Source organism: Lethenteron reissneri, chromosome 14 (genome assembly GCF_015708825.2).
Source record: "Lethenteron reissneri isolate LAM-NWPU_2019-01 chromosome 14, ASM1570882v1, whole genome shotgun sequence".
In the NCBI taxonomy this organism is placed as follows: domain Eukaryota; kingdom Metazoa; phylum Chordata; class Hyperoartia; order Petromyzontiformes; family Petromyzontidae; genus Lethenteron; species Lethenteron reissneri.
Genome location: NC_083792.1, coordinates 2783368 through 2801323, shown reverse-complemented (window position 1 = coordinate 2801323; position 17956 = coordinate 2783368). Strand labels below are relative to the sequence as shown.

The 17956-nt window shown below is 45.4% G+C and overlaps 1 protein-coding gene across 3 annotated transcripts; it reads right to left on the bottom strand.

Moving 5' to 3' along the window:
• Positions 1-1182: 1182 nt before the first annotated feature.
• On the bottom strand, positions 1183-16175 carry LOC133342245 (protein FAM76B-like). 3 transcript variants are annotated; one of them, XM_061551273.1, is made up of 10 exons: positions 16070-16175; positions 13970-14078; positions 13626-13690; positions 11497-11551; positions 9814-9969; positions 8751-8905; positions 8002-8085; positions 7006-7141; positions 6471-6572; positions 1183-5917 (listed from the first exon to the last, which is right to left on the bottom strand). In XM_061551273.1, exons 2-10 carry the CDS (start codon positions 14003-14005, stop codon positions 5825-5827), a joined length of 882 nt encoding a protein of 293 aa, XP_061407257.1. In that variant the 5' UTR covers positions 14006-14078; positions 16070-16175; the 3' UTR covers positions 1183-5824. The 3 variants fall into 3 exon arrangements, with proteins under 3 accessions (XP_061407257.1, XP_061407258.1, XP_061407256.1); XM_061551274.1 differs by lacking the exon at positions 16070-16175 and adding an exon at positions 14172-14557; XM_061551272.1 differs by lacking the exon at positions 13970-14078 and having other exon boundaries at positions 16070-16163.
• Between the last annotated feature and the right edge of the window lie 1781 nt (positions 16176-17956).

Sequence of the window (17956 nt, the reverse complement as noted above, 5' to 3'; positions counted from 1 at the left end):
TAGATTTTTTGTTGCTATTTCTTTTTTTTTGCCTGATGATGATTGCTTGTGTTGCAATCGAAACATCGTAATATGCTTTTATTTTAATTTATTATTTTATCTTTAGACGTGACTTAACCGAAAGAACCAAAGAATAATTCCTGCAGTCACGAAAGCTCCATAATTAAAAAGACAAATAGTTCACTGCTTTAGCCCACCGGTGTGTTGAAGCGTTAAACCACAACATTTACAATTTTTGAGTACGACGTTTCGCTGGTAATTGCATCCAGCATCGGGCAATTCGCCAGAATGGTGAGGCTCTGCTCTTGCGTGTCACACTTTCGACGTTAAAGATGTGTGGACGTGAACGGTACCCTGACGCCATTCACAAGAGTAAGACATTATGCCCTAGCATCACGGTCAAAATTGTAAAATTATCTGCACATCACAAACAGAATATAAATAGCAATCATCGCCCCCTACTGGTAGACTTGCAAATAAGAAACATTTAATGTCCGCTTTCACGACCAATATTAATCATGGAGGTCCGTGGACGTACGACACATTTCCACGATCTAACCCAACAAACTTTCTCATGAGACAAAATAAACTTGAACTTTGTGGGTGGAATTATATTTCACGAATGTCATGTGCGGGAGTATCAGCGATTTTGATCAATAAAACTGAACAATGTCCCTGCTTCCCTTCCGGTGCCTGTCTCGCAGCGGCAGGACCACACACACATGGGTTTGGAACCCACGTAAAGTACGTGCCACCACTTTGCCAACTTGGTCAGCATGTTTGGGAGTTTCATAGCGCAGGAACTCGTGTGAGCAGGGATTCTCCACTTCTCTACATTACCAGTAACGCTACCTCGTATATATTGTTCAACTTGCTGTTAGATACGAAACGACTCATCCACTTAAACACATTCTTACATTCATGACGCACGCATTAAATTAGTGTGTGTATCAGTAACGCCACCTACTGTCTGTTGTTCAACTTGTTGTCAATTTGGCACGAAACGACTCATCCATTAAAATCCATTCATGACACACGCATTAAATCATGAGTGATAAGATTGAACATTCATGCAAATAATAAACATTCCTTAAGGCTAATTACACAAACAAGACCGAAAGTAGGCAACACGTATGTGACATTTCTTTTGACACGAATTTTTGTGTCAAAAATAGGGGCGAAATCATGAAATGCTGACTATTCAAGTTTATTTTGTTTAACTGAGTGATAACTCATGACACCAGGATGAGGCTTAATTGCAAGAGTGACCTGGATCACCAAAAAGACAAAAGGAAAACCAGCAAAAATAAGATTTGCTGGCTGGCTGGCATGTGGTGTGTAATGTGCATCTCAGGTCAGTGAAGCACAGCACGGGCAATGAACCACCATGCGGTCCACGTTTTTATTTCTCTCCCACACATCATCATCATCATCGATATCCACCAACCAAAAAAACGTCGTATAAAAACATTACCGAGTAAAAAAATAAAATCTCCACCTACTCTACATCTGATCTAGGACTAATAAAAAAAGTTACACAAAGTAAAAATTAGGCGGAATGTTCTAACGTCACGAACTGACGTCGCGTTTTTCGCTGAGAAGGCATTTTCCATACCGCTCGTCGAACAGCAGCCTGCATGTATAAGAATAGGTTTTACCCTTTCTGGCAATAACACAAGTGTTGGGATGTTAAAACACCAAACAGAAACCTTTTGCAAGGACTCATGTCTGCATCAACACATACACTTGTGGTGAACATGCACACAAAAAAACATGCTCTGGTAGAAGAGGCATTGGCTTTGAAACTGATTGGTCCACACCAGAGACAGCTTTCTTTAGAGCCTCGTCTCAAACAGTGTTCGACCAGAGGACGCCAAAAGGCGAAGAGCATAAAGACAAAATGCCACTGTCAGGACATTGAGCGCTCGGGGTGAGCAGCTACATCATGGGACCTCCCTTGCCAGTATCAAAATTTCAGAAAAGTTTTTACCCTTTTTGGCAATAAAAAAGGTGTTAAGATGTGAGAACACCAAACTGAACCATTTTTTTGTTTGCATGTTTGCCACAAGTATATGTGGTTAATTGAGACATGATTCCTTACAAAAGGTTTCAGATTGGTGTTTTAACATCTTAACACCTTTTTGATTGCTAGAAATGGTAAAACCTATTCTTATATTCTGATACTGGCAAGAGAGGTCCCATAAATTTCGATTTAAAGCTTTCGTGACTGCAGGGATTCATCTTCTTGGTTCTTTCGGTAAAGTCACGTAGAAGGGAAATAATAAATAATAAAATATTTTTTTACGTTAAATTTTTTAAAATTGTATTATTTCCCTTCTACGTGACTTTACCGAACCAAGAAGACGAGGTCCCATAAAGTCCACATATAGTCGCTTCCCACCATACGAGGGACATTCCAGAAGTGTTTATCAACCCATTTTTAGATTATATATTATATTTACTAACGTCTCTTTATTCGCAACATGCTGATAGTAGAAATATAATTGACATCATAATGTATAACTACGTCATTTTATAGTCGTGTTAATTCTGCAGCAGGTAGTGAGCAGCATAAACGATGCAATTGTACCATCATGCCAGAGACCTGAACACATCCTTGTGGTAGAACTTTGGCTGCACCTGGCACAAGGCCTAGACATCCCCCCATGTATTCCAGACCTGGATATTGGAAGGAACCCAGTGATCAGCCAGGTGCTATGGGCAAGGTGTGTTTTAACTATACAGGGTGCCTTGAAGAAAAGCCGAACGAGTTAGATGAATGGGTTTATAATTTATCTGATATTCGCACGACGCAGGGAGAACAATGGCCTTTACAAGATGGGCCATTGGCGAGGCTGAACTTCCAAAATGTTGTTAAACTGCACAATTACCCCAGTGACTGAATTGAATTTCCAATGAGGCTGGTGCTGGTGCATTTTGGTTGGACGAGTGGCATGTCCTCATTGCGCATAATCGCTTCATTATGTCTGAATGGAATTGCCCGTAAGGCTGAGAGCAGGTGGATATGGTTAGACTAGTGGCTGGAGTCTCAGACCAAATCCCTGCAAAATCACCGCAAGCGATTTCCACCTGAACAATCGTGCAGCAGATGTTCGTTCGGTCCTCAATTCGCTTGTCCTGGTGAGGGTCGCGGCGGCAGCATGTTGAGTAGGGTGGACGAGACCTCCCTTTCCCTGGTGACAGACTCTAGTCATTCCTAGGGAATTCCCAGGCGTTCCCAGGTCAGCCGAGCGACATAGTCCCACTAGCGTGTCCTAGGTCGGTCCCGGGGTTTGCACCCAGTGGGACGTGCCCGGTAGGAAACCAGCGGAAATCTACCGGGGGGCATCCTTACCAGGTGCCCGAACCACCTCAACTGGCTCCTCTCGATCCGGAGGAGCAGCAGCTCGACTCTGAGGCTCTCCCGGATTACTAAGCTCCTCACTTGATCACGGAGAGTGAGCCCGGCAACCCTGCAGAGAAACCTCATTTTGGCCCCTTGTACCCTGCGATCTAATCCTTTCGGTTATTGCCCAAAGCTCATGACCATAGGTGAGGGTGGGAGTGTAGATTGGCCTGTAAACCGACTGCTTTATTCGAGAACTCAGCTCCAACTTCATTACCACAGAATGGTACAGCACCCGCAACACTGCAGATGCCGCACCGATCTGCCGGCCAATCTCCCGCTCCCACTTACCACTCGCAAAAGACCCCGAGGTACTTAAACTCCTCCACTAAGGGTAGCTTCCCCCCCCCCTCACCTGGAGAGCACAATCCACCGTCTCCCGGGAGTGAACAATGACCTCAGATTTGGAAGTGCTCATCCTCATCCCAGCCGCTTCACAATCGGCATCAAACTGTTCAAGGGCACGCTAGAGATCACAGACTGATGAGGAAAAGAAGGCGTCATCTGCAAAAACCAGTGCGCCTTGATATCCTGTCCAGAAGAATTAGGCGACGTCGGAAGATGCCAGGAGAACTGGCAAGAGATGCAGGACTTTCAGCAGAAGAAGAAATTATGCGCGTTATGAAGAGCGTATTTTATCGACTTCAACAGGAGATGTCAACACGGTTTTTTCGACTAAAATACCTGAACACAAAATTTGGATTTCTGCTGGACGTCAAAACTCTTCTATCCGACACAGATATCGATGCAATTCGTCGAAATTGCACAGATTTTGGAAATTTCTATGACACCGACATCAATGGCCACAAACTTTTCACAGAAATTGGAGATTGCAAAATGCTGCTCAGTAACCGGAATGAAGTTCTACCAGAAACTCCTTTGGATCTTCTTGGTTTTATTGTGTTTTATGGAGACGACATATTTACGAATTTGCGAATTTCACTGCAAATTGTATTAACAATAGCAGTTTCAATTGCAAGCTGTGAGCGGTCGTTCAGCAATTTGAAACTTATTTTGTCGTATTTGCGTGCTTCAATGGGACAATATCGTCTCAGCGATCTTGCTCTTCTTAGCGTTGAAAGAGAAACATTGGGAAAAACAGATGTTGTTTACGTGATTGGCCAGTTTGCGACAGCGAAATCAAGAAAAATTAATATTTTGTAGACTATGCCAACCAGTCTACGACAGTGACTGAGTGAGCCATGTAATATAATTTCTATAAATTTGCTTCTTTAAATACAATGTTTCATTAAAATTTACAGGGGGGGGCGCCAATTTTATAGTTCGTCCCTGGGCGCAAACTATCCTAGCTACGCCTCTGAGGGTAGGCAGACCCTGGCACGAGCAGCTACCCATATTTCCTTGGTGATGCCAACCCTTAAGAGGATGAAGCATGCTCACCATGGGAATGGTTGGGTTGCCTACCTTGATTTTGTAAGCGTGGTGGCACGGTGGTTACCTGTGACTGCGGAAATTGTGGTTGCATGCAGATAGACTTTGGCCAAATGAATGCATGTGCTGGTAACGCTGTAAAGGGACTAATAACGGTTCTGTGGAGGACAGCAGAGTTCTGTGTCTGGTTTTTGCAAGCTTATGGGAAGCATTTTGGCTTCCGTCAGGAATAGGGGTGGCTGATAGGGTGCATGTTTAGGTAGGGGAGCAGTAGTGTAGTGGTTAGCACACTGCGCTACGAACCTAGCAAAGAGAGTTCGATTCTAGCTCATGGCCAAGACCAGTGATGATTATCGGAATTGAGTCCTGGGCCTCTCCGAGGCCGACTCAGCCTCAAATGAGTATCTAATGTGATGCATAACCATTGCCGCTCGGAAGACAAAGGCGGCCGGGCGTGGTGCTGAGCATCCACCTCCTCGTGTGCCGTGCTGGCCTTCATAGGTGCTCAGTAACAGCACTTGCCCCAAGAATCTGTTCAGGCTAGAAGGGGGATATTTGTCTTTGTACAAAGCATCTGTTTTAGCCCTACCTCACTTGGGCAGTTGGTTGCACAGAATTGGTAGAACTGTGAAGTTGGGCAGCACAACAATGGTCTATCGGAGTGTAGTTTTGTCCCAAATCCCACAGCACTGCTACCCCACCACTCGTCCCCATGTGCACCGTCGTTCCAGCTGGCAGAATTATATTAGTGGTGCGAGATATAAAGTCAGTCCGCCACAACGCCTTTCAGCTCGAACTACACATCCGCTTTAGCCACCTTGTTTATGATCACGGCAGTACACCCTGCGAGGCGACAAGTGATACTGCGCTACAACCCAGTAACGCACTGAACATGATTGCACGCTACCGTAGGTTTGTCAGCACAATAGACATCAACACCGACTTTTAGTAAATACCTCTTTATATAAACCCAGGGGTGACATGGGGAAGGGTATGAAGTGAGAGCGAGTCATGGGGACCTGGAGGTTAGGGGGACGAGGAGGCGCTAGTCAGGGTCCTCTCTGGCTTCTTTCCCTTAGAAAGGCTTGACACCTGTTTGAGAAGTTCCCGGTTCTTCACCTGAATGCACAAAGACAAACTTACGTTATCGACCATGATCTATCTACTCCTGGATGAAGGCCTCCAAGCCGTCACATCTCTCACGGTTCCACGATGTAAGGATCCACCTAACACCTTCACACGAGCTGATTTCCCCAAGTCACTGGGTTCGTAGTACAGTGGGCAAAACCACTGCACGAAAACTCACAATTTTTATATGTATAAATATTCACGCACATTTCGACACGTATGCACTCAGCAGGCTAGGTGTGATGCAGTTAGAGTGTTCAACTCGCAATTAGAGGGTCCCAGCTTCAAACTGGAGTTGAGGATCGACTGAGCCCATCATCCCTCCCAGATCAACAAATTGAGTATCATATTGTGGGGAAGTTGACAGAAGCCTTCATGTGTACAGACTGCCCTCCTCCATGGGAATATGCAATTTTACCATTGGCTCACGGCTATCGACAGAAATGTACACCGTCCCATTGCTCAGTTGAACAGGAAGGTGCTTGGCCTTGCCTTTGATTGGCCGGTAACTGGTTGGGATAACTGTGCTGTCACCACTGGTTACCTGGAGATGCTCAATGGATTCCTTGTGCGTGCGCTCCATGTTGTTCATCTTGGTTCGGATCAGGTTCTCCTGGTACTGGAAGTCGGCCTTGATCTCCGTGAGCTACATACGCAGACACACATATACAAAGATCTCCTGTATAGTCTGCACAGACTGTTGGGGTAAGTGCTGTTAGTGAGCAGCTATGAAGGCCAGAGCGGTACACAAGAGCCAGCAGCACACCCGACCGCCTTTTGTCTCCCCAGTGGCAATGTTGACAAACCACACCAGGTACTAATTTGAGGCTGAGTCGACCTAAGGGAGGCCCAGGACCGGTTCAAATATTCATTACTGGTGTTGGCCATGAGCAGGAATTGAACTCGGGTCGCCGGGTTCGTAGCGCAGCGTGCTAACCGCTACACTCCACTACTGCTCACACACAGGCAGAGGGACACATACACAAGTCAGCATCACCAGGAGACAGATCGGCACGGATCGTGCGCCGTGAACACGGTGTGGGGAAACAAGGGGAGCGGTGGCGAGCGGCACCACCCACCTTGCGGTCTCTCTCCAGGATGAGCCCCTCCTTCTGCTGGAGCTGCTTCTTCAGCAGAGCCACCTCCTCCTTGAGCTGAGTGATCAGGATGAAGTTGTCCGAGCTCGCCGAGTCCATGGTGGCGTCACCGGATACACTGCACCACGCACGAGCGACACGCAATAGCGCCCGGCCGAGCGTCAGTAGATGCGTGGAGAGAACAGTGCCTCACGCTGACACGGAGTGACGCAGCGATCCACGGGGAAGAGGGGCAGAGTGCATGAGCCAAATATAAACCAAACAGTTTCCCATTACATAACCTGAGCCACTTGCCAGCCATCGTGCCAACCAGTCACGAGTTGTTTGTGCTATGGGGACCTCATTGGCCAGTAAAAATATGATAATTGTTTTTTTACCCTTCTATCTGGCAACAAAACTGACACCTTTTTGCAAGGAGTCATGTTTGCATAGACCGCAATACCTGCAGTCATAATACAAACAAAATAACATAACTCTGATAATGTGCACTGTCCTTGAAGTTGATTGGTCCACACCCGAGACAGCTTTCCTTCGAGCCTAGTCTCATATGGGTTGGACCACCACCCACACTGCCACTTGTGTGAGTTGAAACCCTAATCAACTAACTTAACAGTCACGATTATTGGCTCTAAGCATAAACCTAACTAACCAGCTACTAGCACTAGCGTTCACACTGACCATATACCCTTAACCCAATTCTGGTATTTCGCCAGGGCTTCAGTTCGCATTCAGTCGCATCCGTTTTGGTTTTCACAGCACCGCAACACTTCTAGCACAAAAAATATCACACACCCGTACACTGTGTTGTTTAGTACTGCATAGCATTGCATTGTATATTATTGCATCATATAGTATATTATCATGCAGTATAGTACTGTATAATATTGCAATGCATTGCGCTGAGTATTCTGTGGTATTAAATCTGCAAGCACAGGTGTCCGTGGGTAGGCGCGTGAGCCCTGTGTGGGGGCTGCTCGCCTGTCTCCATTGCTGGGTTTGTTCTCCACCTTGGGCTTCTTCTGCGGAGGATCGTTCTGGGAGGCAGGGCCAGGGGACTTGTGGCTGAGAAAGACACGGCACACACATGTCGGTTATACTCTAATAGGGGTTTTCCCCTTTTTTTGGTAACAAAACTGACACCTTTTGCAAGGAATCATGCTTACATTAACCACAATACTTGCAGTCAAATGCAAACAAAAAGCAATACTCTGATAATTTATGCATTGTCTTTGAAACTGATTGGTCCACACCAGAGAACCTCGTCTCATATGGTGTTCGACCAGATGACGCCAAAAGATGCACAGTTCAAAGACAACGCACTAGCAGAGTAATGAGAGCTCGGGGTGAGCAGAGTGAGTAGCTACTAAGGAGGTCCCATGATGTAGGTTATACTTGTGCTGGGCGTACTGGCAGTGTGCTGTGTGCACTGTGTATGCTGGTTGTGCTAGAAGTACAATGCATGCTTGTATACGGTGTGTACTTTGCTTTCTGGCCGTCCGTGTACTTTATGTAATGGCTGTGTATATTGTGTGCACTGTACATACTGTGTGTTCCGTGTATTGGCTGAGTGTTTTGTACTATGTGCACTGCCTGAGTGTTGTGTACCATAAGAAATGTGTGGATTGTGTTTGCTTGCATATTGTGTGTATTATGTATTTGTTGAGTGTTGTGTATTACAGGTACAGTGCGGATCGTATGTGCTTGTGTACGGTGTGTCCTACACGTACTGTCGGTGCGTGTGCTGCTCCTTGCGTGCCCCATGCCGCTCGTCCTGGGAGGAGCGGTGCTGCGCCGCCCCCAGCCCTCGGTGCTGCTCCTTGGCCTTCTGCAGCACGCGGCGGTACGACAGCGTGCACAGCCAGCACAGCAGCTTCCCGTCCACCTGGAAACAGCAGCACATAGCACAGCACCTGTACAGTAGATGCAGCACATGCAGAGTATACGCAACACAACCCACCCATGGCATAGCAGCTTCCTGTCTACCTAGAAAAAGTGCGCCTTTTGGCGTCATCTGGTCGAACACCATATGAGACTAGGCTCCAAAGAAAGCTGTCTCTGGTGTGGACCAATCAGTTTCAAAGACAATGCATAAATTATCAGAATATTGTTTTCTGTTTGCATTTGACTGCAAGTATTGTGGTTAATGTAAGCATGATTCCTTGCAAAAGGTGTCAGTTTTGTTGCCAGAAAAAGGGGAAAAACCCTATTAGTTACCCATTGTGTTTAGATAATAAATAGTGTTGCCTCCAAAGTGCAGTGTGCACCTGAATTTAACCCACTACACATGGCATACACAGCATACAACACTAAGCACCTGCAGCCAAGAGGCAGTGTCTAAAAAAATGCGGTGTTTTTGCACTTTAATTGCACACAGGTGAAACACTGCCATAGCACTCAACATCTAAGCATCTGCCTGCTCTAACTTGCAACAGGGTGGTCTCTTCTCCAATGGCAGCTGAGCCAGTAGTCGGAGCCAGACTCAAAGAATGACCACTGTTGCAGTCCCACAGAGCGGTACTCATATTACTAAACTCATAAATAATAACTGTTGACCCGATTCATGGCAATTAATAAATTCATATGGTAAGGGAAAAATGTGACATGCCTCTTGTCAACGAATTTTGTTACTGGAGCGCCTCAGTTGCATCTTTGACCATGACTACAATTTATTATTTTTAACGAAGCCCCACAGTCTTGTCGAATACACAGCGTAGGAACACGTCGGCAACATGTGTTACATTTTTTATTTTAATTTATAATCGAAAGGTGTGGCGGAGTGCGTGGCCGTACCTTCTTCTTGCTGTCGTCCTTGCGGTCGAAGGCGCACCTCTGCTTGCACTGCTCGCAGGCGAGGGGCAGCCCGTACTTCTTCTCAGAGTTGGTGCAGCGCTGGCACTTGGTGCCGATGAACGCCGCGATTATGTTACAGTACTGGCACGGCTTGGGCTGCGTGCACCACAAGAGCACAAGCTGTCGTCAATGCCGACCCACGGAAAATGGCGCCGTCCAGCGGTGGGCTGTGGCTGGGTTGTTTGTGCAATGAAGCTAAATAATGTGAATGATTTCAGCAGTCAACGGCATCGAAATAGGCACCATTTAACATCAACAACATAAAAAAAAACATTTCTAAAAAATCAATCTTCCGATTGTACCATTGGCGTCATGTCATTTGAAAAAATGTCCATTCAGAACTATTGTACAGTAATGGATTGACCTGTGTGTGTTACAGAACAGTCCATGGAAAGTGATATCATACAATTGCTTCCCAGATCTCTTCGAGTTACTCTTTTATCCATACACTGTCCCACATGCCATGCAACAGAAAAGTGTTCATCACATGGCAGTCAAACCGATATCGAATCTCAGAGCCTGAATTCACCCAAATTAAGTGAAAAACCCAGACATAATACGTGATTTTTGCGTGTGCAGTATATGGCAACTGGGCTGAAACCATCAACCCACTACACTTGACAACCCAGTATAATCATAGGAACCAGAAACCCGGATTTGAACCCAGTTTAGTAGTCTGAGCCACCTCCACACCATCCCAGGGTACAAATGTTTCCCATCTCAACTACCAACTTAGAAATGTAATTCATCACAGAAGCAACCCAAGAAACAAATCGCTTGTTCATACATCACTTGAAGATACATATTTTTGGTTGTGACCTAGGCTTCCTGACAGGTTACTACAAAAACACTTTAAAGTGAGTTGCCAACACACTACAGTGATGTCACTGCAGTGACGTGTGGAATGGTTCAGTAGTCAAACTGCAGTGACATCACCAGAGGGCACTGCAGTTTGTCACCTTAAAGTTGTATTTTCCAGCAACAAAGCTTCAACAACAAAGCTTCAAACGTGTGTCATACAGCCATGGGAAAAGAGCCAAGGTGCGTTCTTACACCTAAGTAGGTATTTGTTGTGACCCATCCTCATTAACCAGGGCACAAAGCTGGCAATGCCGAGATTCTAGGCTTGAATCCAGGTTTCAACAACCTGTGATTAACCGGGGTTCTCAAGTGTACTGAGTTTATGGTCTAAGTCCAGTCACCCATGACACAAAACAAATCGTGTTACTTTTGTTGTGCTAAATGCAAGAAATCCAGCAATGACAAATGTTGGTTGACTGCCATGTGATGGACCTGTTTATATTATGCCACATGGGAAAGTGCAGCGTCACTCGCATGTGGATGAGGGGTCACTTGACGGGATCTCGGAAATAGTTATGCGATATCACCTTCCACGGGACTGTTCTCTAACACGGGGTGTTGTACTGCTCTGAGAGTTATAAAATGGACATATCTTTATCTCATAACATGACACCAACTTTACGTAATTTTTAAAAGGTGTGCATTGCATTTTCTCTTCCATCCTAGTCTAAAATGTGTATGCTCATGAAAAATATTTTTTAGTGTTCAAAGATCCCCAAAACGATTCATGGATGTTTTGAATGCGACAAAAAATACACATACCGTGCCATACAGCTTCACGTTCTGTGCACACTTTTTGCAAATTGTATTGGTTTTGCTGCAGGAAAAAATAAGACACAAGCAGAACACGGGTTCAATGTGGTCACACAGCAGCCTCTTTATGTGTAGTGGGCCCTGCTAAAAGAGATACAATTTTTGCGAAATAAAATTCGACTGGCACACAACGTTTAAGGAAAACATCACCCCAAAATATAAATATTTCTTATCTTGGAGAAGTGTACTCAGACTCTGGCTCCTGCGTCTTTATGATCCTCGTGTGACGTCAATGTGAAAACACTATGTGCTTTAAAATGTCAATGCGGTTACGTCACAGCACCTAAACAGGCTTTTCAAGTGTTCTTTTTCTCATTTAATAAAGCTTCAACCCATTGGCACCCCAATGTACATAACCTGGAAATACATCGTCAAGAACAGTTGATTTAGCTGTCTTCCGTTTAAGAAACGAGTCCAATGTAGAACATCTTAAGTGGGGAATGGTTGGGTCGTGTTGTGTGCACAATGGTTAAAAAAGAGGAAGAAACCAGTCTAATTCAAGCAGAACTCTTGCATTCATATGTAGTGCTCATAACAAAGTTAAAAATGTGCATACACACGGGTATATATAACTCGACTCATAAATACATGTGTATTTGGGTGCCACTCAATATGCAAAAGGAAAGCGACGTTTCAGTTTTACTTGATCACATCCTACTCTCAAATGATTATTTTTGGTGTCAACAGCTGACAATCTCATTCAAATATATTAACATTTACAGGTTGGTCAGAATCCCCGCCTCTTCTTCTTCTTGTGTGGCTATGCCTCGATACGATGACTATGTATTGACTGTAAACAGTATTGAGGGATTGTCTTTAAAACCGCTGTGCTTCAGTTTAACAGGAAAAAAATAATAAAACCAAGAGTGACTTCGAAAATAACAAACTTGAATTTCGGTTGGCACCCTAATACAGGCATCCCTTCATTTACGAACGTTCGGTTTACGAAATTTAACGTAAATGCAATCCGACTAATTACGCACACTTTTCGATGAACAAAATCGAATTTCCGCTAGAACACAATTTCACACGGCACGCGCCATGAAATCAAACGAGAACTACCCGAGAGGCTGCGTCATCCATCCGCGACAGTCACGGCATCCGCGCAGTGCAACAGAAATGCCTCCACATCACCTTTCCAGTCATTCCAACATGCAGCTCTGTTGCGGAGTTCCCTGACATTTTTTAATGCAATTAATTGAAGGTTTTTGTTCTTTAATTATTATTTCTGGATTGTGAAAGTGAAAAATATGTATATTTTTAGGTTAGGAGTAGAGTTAGAATGACTCTGAAACACATCCTTATTTTTTTTGTATTCATGGGAAAAGCCATTGCCATTCACCAAGTTTCGTTTTACGTGTTTTGAAGAACGCATCCCATTTGTAAATCGAGGGATAGCTGTACAGTACAAACGTGACATCAAGAGAAAGGCTATATGTCTCCCTGCTCAAATGAGCAATGGGGTGGCACTCATTTCTAGACATGTAACAATTCACACTCACTGGAGTTTGATTAATTTTCATGATTCGCGGTTCAGATGGAAATTTTTCACGTGTTTTTACTATCTACTTTGTATTCTCATTTGTCTTGTTCATACTGTTTTATTCATGCCATTGGCCTTCATGTCACATGAGCTTATAATTTTCCGATATTGTCAATAATCGATTATCATGTGCACGTGTCATGATTAAGAATATTATGTTTAAAACATGAATAAATACATAGTTATATAACTACCGAATTCTATTTCCAGCCCTGAGCTTGTGCTGAAAATTCCACATTTCCATGGCAGGGCCAAGGCTTTCCATACCATAACCAACTGTTCATGGCTCACTAAATGGTAAGAGCGTTGGTGTGCCAAATCACCCTCCAACAAGGATTTTAACTTGTTATCTTCTGACTTTTAATTAAGAGCTATAACCAAAGTGTTGGCCTGCTCAATATACATAAAAGCACACATTGCAACCGAGTGAAAAACGAAGGGTGATGAGCATGTGTGTGTGGCCGGCTCTGAGCGCCGAGCCATGCGGCCCCTCTTCCACTCTGGGGTTTCTCGAGATGCAGCAACAGCAGCTCACCTCTCCTGCTGGAATTCTGTGCGGCAGTAGGTGCACTTGACAACAGGGTGAGCGATGCGACAATCCTGCACACAAGGGAACACACGGGGGGCCACGCAGGGGCATGTGGAGACAAATGGATGAAACTTCACACCAGCGGGGGCTTCAGCTCGTCTTTGGGATCCTCAGCACTGCAGAGCCCTTGTTGATGTTGCCCTGTAATATTGATGTGTTTGTTTGTGTTGTTGTTGCTGTGCTGTCTTGTAAAATAGTCGGGGAACTCGCTCAACGGGATCATCTGTGGAACAAATAAACTTAAACAGTGTGTGGCACATGTCTTATGTGGAAATCCACCATTTGCTTACCCTAGCTGCTGCCGAGTTCCTCATCCATGCCTTCATGCTATTGCAACGTCCTCAGTTCTCTCATCTTCAAACTCCAGTTGATCCAAAACTCTGCTTCCAGACTCCTCACCTGCACCCATGATCGAGATCACAGGACTCCAATACTCCAGTTTCTCTATTCACTCCCAATTCTATCCCGGATCAATTTCAAGATCTTACTCACCGTCTTCAAGATGGACTCGTCCTTGAAAACTCGGCAACTCACTCTACTCCCCTCTACATACTCTCCTACCTCTTATCTCACTCTACTCCCCTCCACGTAGTCTCTGCTGCAACAACCGAGGCATTCTGTCGAAACTACCATTCAACTGTCACTCAGAGGGAGGTCGCTCATTCTCCTCTTCTGGCTCCAATCTGGAATTCCCTTCACTCCAATGGCGCGGCCAATTCTCTTGCCCCTCTTCAAGCACAGGTTCTAAATTAGTATTTGCTCTTCTGCCTATGACCGACTATACTCACATAGAGCCCGAAGGACACATAGAGCACCATAAACCCACACATAGATGTATGACAGCTTGTCAATAAATATTCCCATTGTTTCTTGGACGTCTTGAGATGTGGTCGCATTTAGACGCTAAGTATTCCAAATGAATTGTATGGTGGCGTGAATCCACAGAATCTACACTAGTTTGACCATGTAGACATCAGTGACGTGCGGTGAGGTCAATGGCTGGGGAGGCACTGGCTAGTGTCAGAGGCAGATTTACACACTGAGGGGGGCGTGTCCTCACTGAGGGGGCGTGGCTGACACGCCCCCTCAGTGAGGCAGATGTGATAGCTGCCTCCCCTGGTGCTTTTTCATTGCAGTTTCATGACGAGACCAGCGAACCTAAATATTTTTATACACATACGTGAAATAAGTTACCTGGAGTATGGAAGGCGAGAGGACATGTAATGAAGGGTTCTACAAACATTACATTGGTGACACATAGAGAGATAGTAACAGGCACGCATTTATTGCCAGTTTCTGAGGTGTTGCGCAATCAGAGGGGAGGCTGAGCTCGTCGCTGCCTCACCTCTCGTCTATCCCTGTATTTGCAGCAGAGCTCTGACAATTTGGCGATTTTGACTATAAAAATGATTGGAATCGTACAGAAATTACATTTATAACACAAATTTGTGGAAAAATCTTAATATATTTTTAAATTGATTGTTCTTTTTTTTACTTTTAGTAAAAGCTATTTTCATTTGAGTATAACAGGTGAGGCTGTGCCTCCCCTGCCTCCCCTGACCACACGTCCCTGGTAGATACTCCAGTCGTGGTGCAACTCTGGTGTTGTGAATCTACTCTGGTTCTGTAAACACGCTACAGTCTGAATACTGTGTTGTAACCCGAGCCCCGAGTTACCATCCCTATCAGTGATCCCCAATCTCCATTTGATTCCCTCCATCTTGATCCCGTTAGGCTCCAATTCTCCCTTCGATTCCCACATATCCCTTGGATCCCGTTGGAATCCCATTAATCCCAATTTCACCCCTCGACTCTCCCAATCTCCATTTCATCCCAATTTTTTTTCTTACCAATGATCCGCTAATCTCAACTTGATCGCGTTAGGCTCGAATTCTCTCTTCGATTCCCCCATATCCCTTTGGGGGTCCCATCCCAAGCCACTCCCCATGAAACGCCCAGGGGGGTCTATTATCGTCCCCATCATCTCCGCTCCCCTCCTGATCCCGTTACTCGCCCATTTCCCCCCTTCCACCGCCGAGCTCAGGCATGGTCGCTCCCTCCACCCCAAACACTCATCTCTCTCTGCCCATCATCATATATATATTATTTTTTACCAAGGCAAAGGCCCTCTTGAGCCACACGGCTCTTCTTCAGAAGCGACCTGGCCATCACAAACGAAAGCCCCAACGAAGTGGCTCGTCAAAGTTGGATAGCAGCAGTGGCCAAGCACTCGAGACGCGTGACGGAGATTCTAAACGTGGAGGGGGGAAAATAAAACCGGAGGACCCGGAGAGAAATAAATCCACGAGACCACGAATCAGAAGAAACATATTTTGTGCACAACTCCCTCCCTTCCTTGTCTTTCTCCCTTGCCCCCAACCCCCCCGCACCTTGCACAGCTGCTGGCTCTGCGAGAGCTCCTCGAAGGGGCATCTCTGGTGACACTTGGTGCAGGCGTACAGAGCGGACATCGCGCCGGCGGTAGCGAGTGGGGGGGGGGGAGAAGAAGAGACCGGGAACGATCCTTGCGATTCCTGCTCGTCGATTAAACAACGCGATCGATTCCCGCGTTAGTTGTAAAGCCCAGTCGCGAATCGCCTGCGGAATCGACTGCTCGTAGATTCTCGATTCGACACGTGTAGATTATACCACCACAGGACATGTCCGGGAAGGCTTTATGCCACTCCACTGCTGGATAAGCGTTCGCTGTGCAGTCACTTGTATTAGAATAATACCAGAGTCGACGCACATTCGTAACGGGTTACACCGCTGCGTAGTCTATGCATTTGCATTCATTCACCCCACCACGATACATTGTGTATGGGTACTGTCTAAATGTGTCCGCATCTCAGTGGGTATATTTATTTTCTAGAGTAAGAGGCAGTCATAGGTTGAGGTGAAGGAGATGGACGAGGGAGCAGGTGGGGGTGGTGGGAGTTCCAGACCTTAGGGCCAGCAGAGGAGAATGAGCGACTTCCCACTCAGCGGCAGCTGTGGTAAGGAAGTTTGTGGACGCGAGAGATATTGTGCAGATGCAGGCACACGAGGTCCTGCGTAGTTGGAGATGTGTGTGTGTGTGAATGGAATAATTAGAGAGCTCAGGATCTCGGACAGCTGTGTACGGTGTTGTGTTCAGAGTTTGGGAGGCGCACGTTTAGACCGGAGTTTGTTACGGTGAGTGGACAAGTTTGACTTCAGTTTTGGTAGTGTTGCAGCATCTTCTTGGTTCTTTCGGTAAAGTCACGTAGAAGGGAAGTAATAAAATAATAAAAATAAAACACAATAAAATAATTTTATTTTTATTATTTTATTACTTCCCTTCTACGTGACTTTACCGAAAGAACCAAGAAGATGAATCCCTGCAGTCACGAAAGCTTGAAATCGAAGTGTTGCAGCAATTCAACATTGGTTAAACAAGTTCAATATACGTACAGCATGAGGCCACGTCAATGCAGGATGCGATAGTGGACGGTGAGGTGGGGTTCACAATAGATTGTGATCACGAGCTGGGCATTAATAGCATGGAAATGATGATCGACATCACAGCTGAAGGTAATGTTTACTAAGAGGCAGGAGATAATTTTAGAAGAGCAGGGGACCTAGGATGAATTCTTGTGGCACCCCCACAGCACTGGGGTTTCTCAGAGGCAGTCCTAGGATGGGCATTGAGGGAGCTGTTTGAGATCTAAGAGGGCAGAAGAGGAGTGGTTATGGAGAAAATCAAGGAAGATTGAGTGGCTTTCTATCTCAAAAGCAGCAGAGAGACCCAAGTTGCTCAATGTTCAAATCGTGACCCTGTACTCGTTCTCAGTAATGTCGGCGTTTGATGTTGCTGTGCTCACGCACCACGGATCTCTTATTAAACAGCTGGGACCATCAGTGTAACAAATCAAATGAACTTAAATTTAGATCTAGGAGAGAACCACAATTTGAAGTTAATCTACCACACGTAGGAGTCTGAGTAGAATTGATAGAAGAAACCAGATTGTACTGGGTAATAGAGACCATGGAGAGATGGGAGTGCATATATGTAAATTCCTAGAAACAATAATCCATTGTAGGACTTCTTAGGGGATGGAAATTATTAGTAAACATGTCAACCCATACGGGTTACCCGTATTCTTGTACTGGGAAATAGAGTTTTCAGGTCCATACGAAGTACAGCCGTTACAATTGGTGTTTCTCTCTTTGTGATGGGACTGTAGGATGAACGTTGATATTTATAAAGGCACGGGGTGACCAATAGGGTCTGTACGAAGATAGGCACTGACAAGGAG

What these genes read in the sequence shown, in the direction of transcription:
- LOC133342245 (XM_061551272.1), bottom strand. Translation starts at nt 16,150, where the DNA reads ATGTCCGCTCTGTACGCCTGCACCAAGTGTCACCAGAGATGCCCCTTC. An exon ending in ACAGAATTCCAGCAGGAGAG is followed by an intron (nt 11,552 to 13,625) that starts GTGAGCTGCTGT and finishes TTTTTCCTGCAG; the next exon opens with CAAAACCAATACAATTTGCA. An exon ending in AGGACGACAGCAAGAAGAAG is followed by an intron (nt 8,906 to 9,813) that starts GTACGGCCACGC and finishes TGCTGTTTCCAG; the next exon opens with GTGGACGGGAAGCTGCTGTG.